This window comes from Rhinocladiella mackenziei (genome assembly GCF_000835555.1).
Source record: "Rhinocladiella mackenziei CBS 650.93 unplaced genomic scaffold supercont1.2, whole genome shotgun sequence".
In the NCBI taxonomy this organism is placed as follows: Eukaryota; Fungi; Ascomycota; class Eurotiomycetes; order Chaetothyriales; family Herpotrichiellaceae; genus Rhinocladiella; species Rhinocladiella mackenziei.
The window spans coordinates 1,708,682-1,723,139 of record NW_013550603.1 but is presented as its reverse complement, the minus strand read 5'-3'; the positions used below and the strand labels follow the sequence as shown (position 1 = coordinate 1,723,139).

Here is a 14,458-nt window from a genome sequence, read left to right as displayed (position 1 = left end):
CACATTCCATTTCGACCCGGTTTTACGAGGTGAGGCTGCACAATGCTATCTCTTCGGCCGAAAGGGGAACTAAAAAGTCCATTGAGAGTCCACAAACTCACTTGATGATGATTGCGACTATGTTTTGTGAATGATTAACCGATGGGTTGGATGAGACTAAAACCCACCGCAGCTTCAGCCTTGGGGCTCCAGCGCACCGCGGGAACTCCTCTACGCACGAGTCGGCAACAAGGGCGAGTTTGCCGAAGACTCTTTGAGTATACTTGGCATTAGGCTTATCCTCACTTAGCACCCTTAGCTTCAACGCCCAAGCTCTTTTCTTCCCCACATCAGCAGCTCCACTTGGCTCACTTTGGAAGATATCGCGAGACGAGGCTGTCCCTATTAAGGCAGTGCTTAGTCACTGTCTCTTCTCGAAATCCTCTTCATCTCGCGCGACTAGCCTCAATCGGCCGCAATGATACTGTCCACCACCCCCTCGTCTCCACTTTCAACGACAGCGTAAGCCACTTGTATATAAGACCGGACGGCTTTCGCAATTGAACATTTTCTCCCATCTGCATACAATCCATTCCTCCATCCCACCAGTCCAAAACAAGTTATTCTGCCTACCAACTCCAAGTCAATTCAATATTTTCTAAATACGAACACCTCTTCACCTTCCCCCGCACCCGTAATCATGCCTATCATCAAAATGCTCGTCAAGGGTATTGGCTCAGGTATAGGCCTGGCCTCCGAAGCCGTTGCCGACTACAAAGAAAGGAAAGCCGCCCGAGAGCGGGGCGTCTCCCCCCATCCAAGAAGCGAGGTCGATATCGGCGAGAGTTCAAGATCCAATGCCGACGAGAAAGGACCGGCTGAGGAAAAAAGCGACCTCGGAAAAAAAGCCGCCGAAGATGACGACGACTCAGACTCGTCCAGCGTCAGCACCTCGGACTTGGACAATGACAAGGCTGAATGGGCCCTCGATGAAGCCGCTGCAGAACTTGATTCACCTCCTCCATCTTACAGCGAAGCGTCTGCCCAGTCCCCTCTCGCCTCTCCTGAAGAAGTCGTCAACGCTTTCCTACACAATCACAAAGTCACAGCCGCGCCGTCCCAGACATACCAACCACTCCCTTGCCCTGTTATCCTTCCCCAGCGCCGACCGAAAGATAAATCTCGAGGCTTTGTGCGTGCCTATGCGCCGCTGCTTGGAGAATGCTCAGGCATCGATCAGAAGACCTTCATCGACTTCCTCAGCGACTTCGACAGGGCCTCCAAAGCTAGCCCGGTCTTCGACGTGATCAACCTGGCCTGCTTTGCCGTTGGATTCGTCCCTAACCCTATCGTCATGGGGGTCACGATCGCCGTACAAGTCGCCGCCACGACGGCAAAGGAAGTGCAATCACGCCACCGCCGCAACACCTACCTCGATCAAATCAACGAGATTCTCTTCAAGCCTCGCGGTCTATATTGCATGATCATGACCTTCAAGCCGGCCAATCCGCACGACCCGGTCCTCGACATTGACATCTCCGGCCTGCGATCCACCGACGAAGCACTGGTCCAAGCCACCTCGATCCCAGACTCGGAGCTGCGCCAGAACTTGAAAAAACTCCGCCTCACCTCCGGTGTCACCAAAGGCGAAATGTCGCTCCCCGAGTCCGCGCCCCTGATCTTCCCGGCTCTCGACACTGCGGCGCAAGCTGTCCTTGACGGTTCTGGTGAACTCCCCGAGAAAAAAACCAACGCCCTACAAGCCTCAGCGGGCTTCCTAGCCAGCTACCTCGACCGTCGCGCCCAGGCGTCCTACGCCGGCATGTACCCGGACAGCAAACTCGTGATGCCACCACCAGAGAAGAAGTTTGCATCCCGCTTCGCAGACCCGAACCATCCGGCCAACTCGGGAACTATTGTCGGCCTGTTGACGGGGGGCAAGTTCGATCCTAAGGCCAAGAAGCGCGGGATCAGGGCCCAACGGCGCGCCCGCAGGCGGGGATACGAGCTTAGTGAGATAGACATTCGCAATGCCGAAATGGGCCGTCTGCCTCGCCGCAAGAAGGGTGGGGTCATTCGTCGTGTCCTCCACAAGGATGTCCTGTACTTGACTGTTGTGAATCTGCCCTCGGACAGAGAAATGAAAGAAATAATGCAAGCACTGGAGAGGGCCAAGAGCCACAGTAGCTTTTAGATATGTTTGAAATATAGATGAGGGGGAGAACTTGAGAAGGAATTTTCATTCTGAGCCTCAGATTTTTGGCCGGCGTTGCTCTTATCTGAACATGGGGTGGAGATACCGGAACTTATAATGGGTTCATGACTCCGAGAAATGACAGAGAGGAAAGTACTTTCTGATGATTTCGGACATAAACCGACGAATTCGGGGCCTTTGGAGGCTGGTGAGACAATATACCCCGGTTAGACTTTAGGAGTATGGTCAAAGCCATCCCATCTAGTCTAAGCCGGGGGGATCTCCACGAGGCCGATAGCCCGTATGTTCCAGCGCCACCGGGGCGTGAAGTTGTGGCTTCATAGTGAAATTTAGAATGTTCAACGTAGATCTTGATATTAATTGGACCGCTCCCTGAGCGTTCTCTTTAGTCAATCCTTTGTATGGAAAGAAGAGTGTCCACCGTACTCCAACACCCTTCTAGCCAATGGGGAAAAGCGGGCCAACAAGCCGGCCCGGGCGAGATTTTCACAGGCCATGTTAAAATTTGAACCCCCCACGATAAAGTCGAGCGCCAACTCCCCGACATTGACGCAGAAAGATTTACTAGAGCTTGTTGAATGTTTGGGCGAGATATTTTTCTGTCGGCACTAGGTATGGGTGTGGGCGAACCGCTTTGAGATATTACTTGGCATCTCTCATCACAGCATTCGAAGGCTATCATGACATTATAGCCTTCTGTATGACAAGCAACAGAGTCTCTACGGACAGATCAACATCCAACACACCAACCAGCAACAAAGCCCTGGAGAAGAACCGGCCCCAGCTTCATAGGTCTGAGCTCTTCACAAGCAAATGACGCCCCGAAATCGACCAGTCCTCATTTTGAATAGTGCACAAGCGGAAATCCAAGATATGGTCCCTCCCACCTCAGGGGATTCTCTCCATACCCATTGCCTTGCCTCGAGAACTTCCCCGTCCTAGGGATCACCAATTCGAAAGTCATGATAATCCCCCTAAGAACTAGCCCGACTTCGTACTCCGCATACAAGTATCTCTTGCCTTCTGGAGACAGGTGCGTTTCGAATTGTTGACATCCGGCCACGGGAATGAAAAACTTGAGAGGAGAAGGCATGGGATGTATGTCGACCAGAGGGTTTTCAACCGGCTCGTCGTCCGTAGCAACCGTTTCAGAGAAATAGAGATCTTCGTCCAAAATCCAGCCGCCATCCTCGCAATCCTCTTCCAAAAATGCCCTCCAACCCCGGTGGGAAACACTGTAATTCTGAGGAACGACTTCTTGAGGCCTAATGAAAAACTTGGACACTTTTAGCACCCGTTGAACGCCGTCATGGGGATCTCGCACCACCGGCTCTTCTGGGTAGAGTCCTCGGTCAAGATCACGAACTTCTTTGTCCCATGCCACACAATAGCCTCGCGACACCACTCTTTCTTTGATAAAGGTTTTGTCGGTTAATAGCAAGAGCGATCCAAAGGCAACGGTGGTCGAAAACGGAGCCGTTGCGTCACTCGGAGACCTCACAGGAATAGGATACCCCGCAAGTGGCTGGGCATCCTTCTCGCAGGCGCTTGAGATCTGGTCTCGCAGATAGCGACTCGAGCTTCCACCCCCCACCATCAGAATTTCATCCACGCGATCATTTCCGTTTTCCTGAGCGACTTTGATGGCATCTTTGATATTATTTAAAATTGTTCCTAGAGTCGGGCGGAAGATTTCTCTCACATCCTCAGGCTCAAGAACAACGCGATCGCCACCTTTCAATTTGAATGCTGGCAAGTTTGGGAGGCCACGCAGCTTCAAATTGCATTGCTCAGACCCAGAAAACGAACTCTTAGCCATTTCAAATTTATCTTCCAGCGCTCGAATGACGTCCTCTTTGCTCATCCTTCGTTCCTTACAGGCGAGTGTGTGTAGCACCTGATCCCACGGCCTTATGGAATTGGAGATCAAAATCCCACATTGGCGATTCACCTGATTTCCGCCACACCAGAATGTGAGGCCAGGTATCAACTCACGGACTATGAGCGGCTTCGTGCTTAATACAGACCATCCTTGCAAATCTGCGGAACCAGCTCCGATGTCGAGGATTAGGGTGCGAGTGGAAGTTGAAACATACCCCGCGGTCTCAAATGCAGTTTGGAGGTGGTGTGCCAGGGCTGCAGCAGGTTCTGCAACAGGATATGCATTGGGAATTCCTGCCCAGCGGGCAGCCATCAAAACGAGTTGGACTTGCTCCGGGGTGCAATTGACGGGCAGAGGAAGAGCTACCTCAATATCTTGAGGTGGGGTAAAGTCCCGGTATTGATTGCTGGCGTGGTAGTCTGGCCACCCAAGTTGTCGACAGTCTTCGGAGATACGATGGAGAATGTAACGGTATGCATGGCCCATGAAGTCCGAATATAATTCCAAGGAATCAATATAAACGTGATTGGCCAATTTGTCGAATTTTGTACCGCGCGATGGGATCTTGCCTGCAAGTCTCATGCCTGTGATCTTGTGACGAACGTGTATCATTTCCCGTTCGCCTTGGCCAAACAATACAGGCTTTAGGTCTTTGAATACATCTTCTCTCCGAATTTCCTGTCGTTTGAGGGCTTCCGAAACCTGGGGGCCCCATAGCTGTTCGTATTGCTGCCGGGCTGAATTCGGAGAGCGAGCATATGCAATCTGCGTCAAGACATGGCATTGGCTATTTGGCCATACCACTGGCTGTAAGCTTGCAATCAGGTGGTCTCTGCACATCATAGGTTGCTGGCCATCGATGTACAAGAAGACTCTGAATGCTGCTTTACAGTATGCTGTCCCGCAGTCTAGACATATGAATATTTTGGCTCGTGTCATTGGTAAACCGATAGAAGGTGGCCTTGGGTTGAGATTGGCGTCAGACGCTGGGAGACGGGCTCGCCTTCTATCAGCCCGTAGAGAAGCAGGTACACACAGGATTCCTTGTTCCCTGCAACGCTTGCAGCTTGTGGGGAACCGGGCAGTACCAAGAGAGCACCGATACTGTGTGGTTAGGCAAGTCAGCTTCCGGTGCGATAGCCGTCGAACATTCTCTCACATGTCCATCGCGACAGTACTGGCAGACCGTGCGAACCATTTTGTCAAATAGAGAGGGTGGAAAAACCCCCCGGGGGTGGGGTTTGAAATGAGAAGAAAGAAAAGCCAGCGGCTGTATACAGAAGAATCGACTGGAAATGCTTTCCGGTCGTTCCGACTGCCCAGGTAAAGGTGGCCTCTTATTTTTGAGGGACGCTGAGGAAGGTGTGAAAGATGATATGCTGGTAGGGTGGACGCCATATATATATATGGTGAAGTAGTGCATTGGATAGGGTGGGAGAAGGCTGGAAGGAAATAAGTAAAACTAACGAGACGCTCCCCAACCCCCTGGCCTGCTCAATGCGTCTACGTATCTACACCGGTTATGTGCAGGGGTCGGACTCCGGGACCGGTCCGAAATTGTGGTGTATTGTGAAGGACCCACCCCCTTGCCGACATTACCAGTCTAGGCTAGCTGACACAAAAGAGCGAAAGCCTTCAGCCTCCTCAATTCTGTAATTACACAAGACCATACGTCAATTACAAACCCCGCAGAGACTCTTTCTCTCCTTTTTATTTCCCTTTCGTCCTCCTCGTCCTCCTCCTTCTCTCATTAATTCTCCCTCAGCCTACCTTTTTAGAGCTACCTGAGTTTGACCCACAGTTTTTGCAGCCCTGATATCACCATTGATATTTAATGTTTGTCTCGTCAAACTCAACTCTCGGTCACAATTAGGATTGCACCGTGGCACGGCGGAACCATAGCACCATGCCTTGTGCTCCTCCACAAAGTCGACGCCGCTACCGGCTCTGGACTGAAGCCGAAGTTCTCATCTTGAAAAACTTTATCAATTGTCACAATGGGCAAAACGGGAAGGCCGACCGTGCATCGTTTGATAACCTTCAAGAGGCCCTCCGCAACTGCATACCTGAGGGCACCTCGCCACGCAACGAGTGTGAGATTCAATGCAAATTAATCCGACTTCGCCAGAAGAATCCTTCCCACGGTCCCGGCCGGAACACGAGGCTGAGTTCCAAGGAGAGGATAACTGAAACGAGAAAGAGATCGCCTTCAGAGCGGCCCAAAATGTCACTTAAACATCGAAATCCTACGCCCAAAGTGGAACCGAAAAAGTTCATTAACGCAGACCTGCCTCTTCCAGCGTCGAAGAGATCGAAGAAAAATGGACAGCTCTCCACTGGTGAGGCAACAGGTGACCTAGAAGAGGAAACCACATCTACGGTTTCGGAACACTGTCAGACATACGATCGAGAGATTGCATCAAACGTTGCTGTCAATGCTTCAGACAGTTCGGGCAGTAGGCGATCGTTTGCGAATTCCGAAACGATAAACACGAACATGCGAATTGAACCCTGGGAGCAAAAGTTGATAGAGAATTTTCGAATGATCTTACGAAATAGGATGTACAAACTACCGCTTATGCATTCGTCGGTCCAAACAAGGATGGATGAAACTATGGAGCGGGTCGAATGTGGTATTCAGTGTTTTACAGAGGCGCATGCGGTGGTCGGCCTCTCTACCAGCCAACTGACAGAGGACGCTCTGGAGCTATGTCGCATGATGGTTCCCGCAGCCCAGGGCCGGGAACTGATGCAGAATTTGAGAACCCTTTATGGACATCCGGCCGTTCCTTTGAAGAGGTTTCTCCTAGTTGTGGCATCCAATGCTATTTATACCTGGGCGTTTAATGAGTTTGAGGAAACTCCGCAGGACCAGTTCCCACCGAACCTCATTGATGTCGTGAATTTGTTTCGTCAATGTGAGTTTACCCTTTCATATCGTGAGACGAACCGCTCACAATAAGTTCCAGACAATCCAGAGGTAGTCCACCGCCTCTCAGTTGCTTCGAACATTAAGTTCCTGGAGGATTCTGTGCAGCCCAGGCTGCCAGAACTGGCCGAGAAATACCAACGCCAGCTGTTCGATATCTTTCTTACGCTTCGTAAGTCTCGTGCCAATGAGATTCTCAGAATTGGTGAGAACGATGACTTCAATTACCGTCATGAGTACCGTCAGGCGAGGCTCCTTAAATGGCAAGATTGCCTGGAGAAGGCATTCTGTGACACACTGACTTTGAGATTGAACATGGCGAAATCAAGCCGTCAATACGAAGCAAAGATTTACAAACAAGGGGACAAATTTGATGGAAGGTGGATGGAGGCGGTTGGTTCATGGCACAAGGCTGCTAATGGCAGCTATCACGTAATTGTTTGCCTGCGTCCTGCGGTTTGCAGTTATGAACGTGGGAGTGTCCTGAGCGAGCTAGACTGTGAAGGGCCCGTAGTGGTTGTGAAAGCCCAGGTCATGCTGGAGGCATCTGAGGTCAGTTCAAGGGATGTATCTGAGAAGGTTCTTGCTTCAAGTCCAATTGTTTAGGCTGTGATCTGTCTGCTAGTCATGAGGACTCTACCAAGGAAATAGGTGGTTGATCAAGAGTTTGTAGCATTTCCCTTTGCGTAGTATTGAGGCATTTACTTTTCGGTGGACCCCCGATCTCTTTGAAGGATTTGATTGTGTTTTGAAGCTATTATGTTGATTGAATGTCTTAACCCTCGATCTGATAATCGCTACCATGATACATAATTCGAGCTAGTTCTAGCATAAGATCTTCTGAATAGAGAAATCTCTTCCTCAACCTGCGCGCCGTGTGGCAATCACCGTCAGTATTGAATAGGTCGTGAGTACCTCAAGATGTTATTCAAGTCATTTTCTTCGTCGATATGGGCTGCAATCTGCACTAAGACCAAAATACATGCTCAGCTAGCCTCCTTCGAGCTGGAATTCTTTTCAAAATGACAGCCTGGAGAGCCCCCAATACCGTATCAAACTGATACTGCCAAGTCTGCCCCTTTGTCAAGGGTGCAAAACAAAAGGCTAACCCCGGCTCGGACTATTCTCGAAGAGTCACAAGTCCCTACCTATAAGAGCTCTTCAGAGACCGAACAACTCAAGTCCGAAGAAAACTATAGTCTCCAGCGTTTGAGGGGCGTCGCTGGCGCTAACTTTCGTTCCCACAAACTTCGAAAGGCGGCAGCCTGGTAGGTTCCCAGTTGCTCCGGGCCGGTGAGCCCACTGTGACAAGGGCACCAGCTGTTCTTGCCTGTTGCATGGTGCGTGAGAAATGGTCATGGGGCCACGGCCATCCTGGCCAGCGCCGAGCTGCAAGTGTGACTTGATTGTGACTGTACTTTGTGCGAGTGGCCTCGGAAGCTCTGTGTATTGGTTGTTGGGAAAAGACTATTGCTTGCCCGGTTCACAGAGCCGCTGCCCAAAGATACCATTCCTAAGTTGTCCTGAAGAATAGGAACCTATCAGACCCTTTCTCCCTTGTTAGCGGTGTATTCACACGGAGGCATGATCGGCCGATCAAAACACAGACCATCAAGAGAGCAGCCGCAAAATCCATCGACTTTTTGATTAGATGTTGTCGTGTAGAGCGCCTTCCTTCGCCTCTTAAGAACCCTTTCGCATCGATCGAGAGCTTTTCGAATCACGATTCCCGTCGGTGCGATGGAGGAGCACAGATTTGGAACTCAGCGAAACGAGGGAGGGGCTTGGTGGTAAGCAGGCGTGGTTGGTGCGCTGTCACCGGTCAGGCAAATCAACATACCTCCGGGCCTGCTGCATGAAGGAGGAATGAAGGGTCCCTGTGACTCATCTCCTCCCTCTATTTTCCTGATTAGAGCGTGGCGTAAAGCTTTTTCTAGACTCCGACCCCCCCGGCCTGCGAGACCTAGGGATCAATTTTGTTCACGTGACTTGAGCCGTGCTGATTAAAGCGTAGCGTGAGCGAAGCTTTTGTTAGACTCCGCTCGCGGGACCAAGGGATCGATTTTGTTCACGTGACTCAAGCCGTTTCTGATTGGTCGAGAAAAATCCGAAATCCGGTCTCTGGCCGAGAAATGCTAAATCACATGATCTCGCGATCCATGCGCGATCCGTGCGCGCCTTCGGATTTCCTCAACACGTTGCCACCCCCAGCCTGTCATGGCCAAATGGGCGTAAATGAAACACACACACACACACACACACACACGTTGCCACCCTCTTCCCTTCTGTCATGTCCGACGAGGATGCCAAATACTGCTCGGCCTGTCTTCAAAAGCGACTCCTTTCCTTCTTTCTCAAAGATGCCCCCCTCCCCCCACGGGGAGCAAGATCTTTTCCACCTGTATATCCTGCCGTGACAAGTCCAGAAAGAGGAGGGCTCAACACCCGTCATAGCCGACGATCCCGTCCAAGAGGCCAGAACTGCCTCCTCTCCTCCAACCTCATCCGCCGACGATCCCGTCTAAGAGGCGTGCGACACCGCTCACAGAACCTCGGGCTCTCTCCCTGCCGAACAATGGGCGTCCATCCAGCCGATGTCACGCACGGCGGTTCTCGATGGATTTGAAGAATGGGATCTACCATGCCTGTTTCTTGCGGGATCAGGGCGGCAAAACTCCCTTTCTCATGTCCGCCGAGAACGGCATGGACCCGGGAGAGCTGCCGGCCATCTGCTCGTGCTGACCCAAATCGAGGAGATGATTATCGCCCGGTCGCATGTGCAAATGATGGTCTATCGCTACCGCGGCCACCAGTACCACTACTCGGGACACTGTGTAAGTTTCATGCAAAACACGACGAAGACGGTCGATATACTGCCTAATCTGCCGGCGGAACTAGATGTGGTGGTGTTACGGCCCTCGAATCGCGTGGTCGAGAATGATCTCCGGTATCGACGCCAGTTCCGGTCGGATTTTCGGGTTCGAAAGGGACATGTCATGACCTGGCTGCGGTTTCTTCAGGCGCACCACCCGGATTACCGGTATATCACCATTTCCCCGGACCGGATCGACGCTCTACCGATCGATGGCGACATATCCTCATCGTTTCTCGCTCTGATCGACGATACAGGTATTGAGGAACCCCCGCGCCCGAACAACCGGTGTCCGCTGAGCTGCTCCCCCCTCCCCGGATTTTCAATCGATGGTCCCCAATCTCAATATCACCACGACCGAGGTGGATCTGATCGTGAGGGAGATTGCCAGCCGGAATCCCTCCCCCTCCCAGCCTTCCCGCAGCCTCGATTCGACAGACCCTAATCGACGAAGTGTCGGGAAAAGATCGGATCTTTGCTATGGCCTTCCCGACATTGTACCCGACGGGTTGGGGAAAGAGCGGGAGGGGGGGAAGAAAAAGCGGCAGGCCGAGGGTTGATCTGAGCCACTCGTCGTCTATAAGCAGTACGGCGCTCGACAGGCCGAATACATCTGGAGGCGGTTGAGAAGGGCCGCAAACTGATCCGCGCGGTATTGGCGACATCGGCGGGGGCCAGGGAAGCGGGATTCCGGGCATCCGGCAATCGTAGCGGGTCCGGATTCCACGCGGTAATCCTGGCACCCCAGTACTGGGCGAATGCCGCCCGCGCGTCGTCTGTCTCACAGTCGAGGGGAGGGGCGGTGGGGATCCAGAAGAGGCAATGGAGGTGGCCGGAACCGCGGGCCTGCCACTCGAACCGGTTCCAGGAGTCGGTAAAGCCGAGAAACGGACGGAGAACGTGGTTCGTCAACGCCTGGAATCGCAGGAGCAGGTAGTGGGCAACGATATGTGGATTGTCTTAGACACCATCCCAAATAAATGTACGCCGACTGCGATCATCGGCCCCAGCAACAATCGCAAAGCCCGGGAGGTGTCGGTGGAGGTCCTGCCACTGCATGTCGGCCGCGCTCAAAGTCACAAAAACAGGCGGCGTGCCGGGCGAGAGAAAGCGGGCCTGGGCCTGTAAGTGGTTTCTCTTATTCCTCCAAAACGGGCGCGTCCCCGTCGGATCGGAACCTTGGCGCACAATATGAGGGAGGAGGGCATCGTCGGCCGGTAGGACTTCCGCTAGCTCCTCTCGACTGAGATCTTTGAGACCGGACGCCTTCGACACGTAGAAACGGGCCGCCCCGTTGGCCTTTCGACGCATGAGGAGGTTGAAGACGAAAAACCGCCAGCGCGGGTGCCGGCCGAACCTGCCATCGCGAAAGCACATCAGATGTCGCACGTAATCGTTTAAACTCACCTTTCGCATCCGTGGTGTGTTGAAATCGACCAGGCCCGTCGTAGCGAAGGAGATTAATCACAAGGCCTGGCTATTCTCGCCCACTCGGAACCAGGAGACCATCAATCAATGTGCACCCGTCATCACCATGGGATGGATGGCCAATACCGACATTCAACCCCCGACGAGTCTCCACGCGGTACTCTCCTACATCGACAAGCACGTGTCCAAGCCCGAGAAGTTGTCGGCTTCGTACACAGAACTGCAGGCTCAGGTCCTTCCCCATCTGAACGACCGCGGCCCCCTGTTGTCGTTCGTATCGCGGATGCTCGTGAGCCTCGATTGTTGCCCGGAAGATGCTCAGCGTGACCTGATCGTCCTCGAGTCGGGGGAGGTCACCGCCCGGCGTTCGCCACTACGGAGGTATCGAGATCGACTGATCGATACCGAGGATCGCAACACCACCCTGCCGGCCCTGTCGCTGTTTGACTGTTTACGACACTGGGACTGGATGACGTGGAAGATTCGGCCACGGGCCACCCCCCGGATGATCAACTACTTCCCCCGGTACGGGAACCATCCGCAATCTCCCAGTTATCCGGACTTCTGCCGCGTGAAACTGATGCTCCACCACCCGTTCGTGACTGGGAAGATCTGTTGTCGGTCGAGGGCCAGGTTTACCCGTCGTACGTGGATGCCTTTCGGGCCTGTTCCCGCTCACATGCTCATCCGCAAGACTTTTATATCGACCCCGAGCCGGAAGAAGGCGCGGATGCGGATGCGGATGACGACGAGAGTGATGAGGATCCTCCCGAACAGCCCGACGAGCACCCCCTGGCCGATTTTGAGGCTTTTGCTCGCCGCCGCCCGCACGATGATTTCACCCGGATCATCGACCTCGATGGCCTCGGCACCCGGGACGTGGATCGTGGCTACGATTGGTCACCGCACGTCGGCCGATACGACATCTCCCCGGAAGTGTGGGACCAGCTGAAGGCCGAAAACCCCGCGGCACAAGTGGTGACCATGGACTCATCCTCCGTGGCCTTGAATCCCGAGCAGAGGAAGTTCTACGATACCGTGGTGGGTCAGTATGCGCAGGAGCTGGCGGGCGAGATTCCCCTCCCCTCTCAGCTCCTCTTGAACGTGGACGGTGTCGCCGGCTCGGGAAAGACCTTTACGCTTCTCAAGACGTGTGCCCGGATCCAAGAGTTGGCGAGCCAGGCCGGGAAGCAGAACCCCGTCTTTCGAGCGGCCCCCACGGAGGTGGCCGCGTTCAATTTCGCGGGGAAGACCTTGCATAGCCTCTTGAAGCTCCCCGTGAAGGGGAAGAAGGCGGATCTGTCCGTCGCCACCCTCCAGTCCTTACAGTCGCTCTTCCGGGACTGTCGATTCCTCATCATCGACGAGAAGTCCATGATAGATATCAAGACGCTGTCTCTGATCGATGGCCGCTTCCGCGCCACCCTCCCGGCCAGTTCACACCAGCCGTTCGGGGGGGTGGGTCAACATCTTACTCTGCAGCGACTTCTTTCAGCTCCCGCCCGTCGGAGGGAAACCCCTCTACTCCTTGAAGCACGTATCCGTCGACGCCATTAAGGGCCACCACTTATATCGGGTGTTCGACCGGACAATCTGACCGATTCAAGTAATGCGCCAGCAGGGGGAGGACGAAGTCACGACCAGGTTCCGGCTCGCTCTCCGTGAGCTACGAGTATCCCGGTTGTCACGGAAGAGCTGGGAACTCCTGTGCACTCGTGTGGCCAATCAGCTCTCCCCGGAGAAGGTGATGGCTTTCGACTCGGCCTTACGACTCTACGACCGTGAAGACATTAGATGGACTGTTATTTGAAGCGCAGTTTGATTTTGAGCGCTTTGTGAGTGTACATACAGTGGGATCCCAAGGACGGGACTTGGACTATACTTTTAGAACAACACAGTTATTATGAGTGGGGGTCGAAATCGCTAGCTATGTAGATGGGCTCCATTCTCATCGCCGATATCTGAGCACAATGTATCGGTATTTGCCAGATATATCGCCGTTATCGTTGCCGGCTTTCCTAATTGAGTATATCGTCGTCTACTTCACAGGCCATGGACTGGATCCGACGGGGCGATATCGTACGGGCACAGGACACCGTGATCAACATCGTCCACACGTGATCTATAGACTGGATCCGACCGGGGGGGGGGCTGGCAGACAAAGGCGGGCATTCTACCCATTCCTGAGTGGGCCGTGGATTGGATCCGACGGGTCAGCCAACTAGAGCACGTGATTATGTATCGGATTATAGATTTTCCGGGCTACGGCATTCCACCCACTCCTGGATGGGCCATGGACTGGATCCGATAGAGTTAGCCAATTAGAGCATATGATTAGGTTTCGGATTATAGATTTTCCGGGCTACGGCGGCGCTCTACCCACTCCTGGACGGGCCGTGGATTGGATCCGATGGGGCCAGCCAATCAGAGCAAAGGATTTGGTGGTTTCCGGATTAGAGATTTTCCGGATCCCGAGGGGTTGGCCAATCACGTGAATCGTTATGGGGCCATATGTGTGCGCCGCCAAGAATTGCCAAAGACTAATGTGGCCGGCTTAATCACGTGATGAAAAGGGCTTTGGCAATATCGAGCGCAGCGAGGCCCGGGGGTTTGGGGGCTAGCCCCCAAAATACAGAAGCTACGCTTTTATCCCCCGTGGAAATATCCTGTCCATGGCCCCTAGTTGAGTGCAATAGAAAAGGGCACCAAATTTGATTGCTTCCTCGTATACTATTTAAGTTCTTAGTACTCCCAGAGGAGCCAGTGTTACGCCACATAGCATTAATACGAACAGTTCCCACATATCGTCCAAAAGAATTCGATCTCTGGGATACTTTGCGAGTTTAAAAAACAAAACTTCTTTTCTGTTCTGGAGTATGTTGCCTTGAGGGTAGGTGTCGGCAATGAGCTCCATCTCAAGAGGAAAGGCTTGGCATGGTCGACGCAGGCACGGATAACCATATATGCGCATTTCGCATAAAGAAGGCTCGAGAGACTTGTAATGGGACCGTGGGTAGCGCCGAGAGTATTTCAAGCAGTGATCTGACAATGAGTTATCGCGAAGTAGTGGTTGCGGATAGAGAGCGAGAGGGGGATTTAAACCGGGGGGACTTGCTGAAACCCCACGCGATAAAACTGCGCTCTCGCCCGGGA

General features: G+C 53.1%; 4 protein-coding genes across 4 annotated transcripts; 2 read left to right on the top strand and 2 right to left on the bottom strand.

Moving 5' to 3' along the window:
- Positions 1-679: 679 nt before the first annotated feature.
- On the top strand, positions 680-2,173 carry Z518_02425 (uncharacterized protein; the record flags this gene model as incomplete). Its single annotated transcript, XM_013419453.1, has 1 exon — positions 680-2,173. One exon carries the CDS (start codon positions 680-682, stop codon positions 2,171-2,173), a length of 1,494 nt encoding a protein of 497 aa, XP_013274907.1.
- An 859-nt stretch (positions 2,174-3,032) lies between these two features.
- Z518_02424 (uncharacterized protein) lies at positions 3,033-5,015 on the bottom strand (the record flags this gene model as incomplete). The annotated part of the gene is made up of 1 exon (XM_013419452.1): positions 3,033-5,015. One exon carries the CDS (start codon positions 5,013-5,015, stop codon positions 3,033-3,035), a length of 1,983 nt encoding a protein of 660 aa, XP_013274906.1.
- A 967-nt stretch (positions 5,016-5,982) lies between these two features.
- On the top strand, positions 5,983-7,611 carry Z518_02423 (uncharacterized protein; the record flags this gene model as incomplete). The annotated part of the gene is made up of 2 exons (XM_013419451.1): positions 5,983-6,994; positions 7,046-7,611. 2 exons carry the CDS (start codon positions 5,983-5,985, stop codon positions 7,609-7,611), a joined length of 1,578 nt encoding a protein of 525 aa, XP_013274905.1.
- A 2,707-nt stretch (positions 7,612-10,318) lies between these two features.
- On the bottom strand, positions 10,319-11,188 carry Z518_02422 (uncharacterized protein; the record flags this gene model as incomplete). The annotated part of the gene is made up of 2 exons (XM_013419450.1): positions 10,319-10,836; positions 10,864-11,188. 2 exons carry the CDS (start codon positions 11,186-11,188, stop codon positions 10,319-10,321), a joined length of 843 nt encoding a protein of 280 aa, XP_013274904.1.
- Between the last annotated feature and the right edge of the window lie 3,270 nt (positions 11,189-14,458).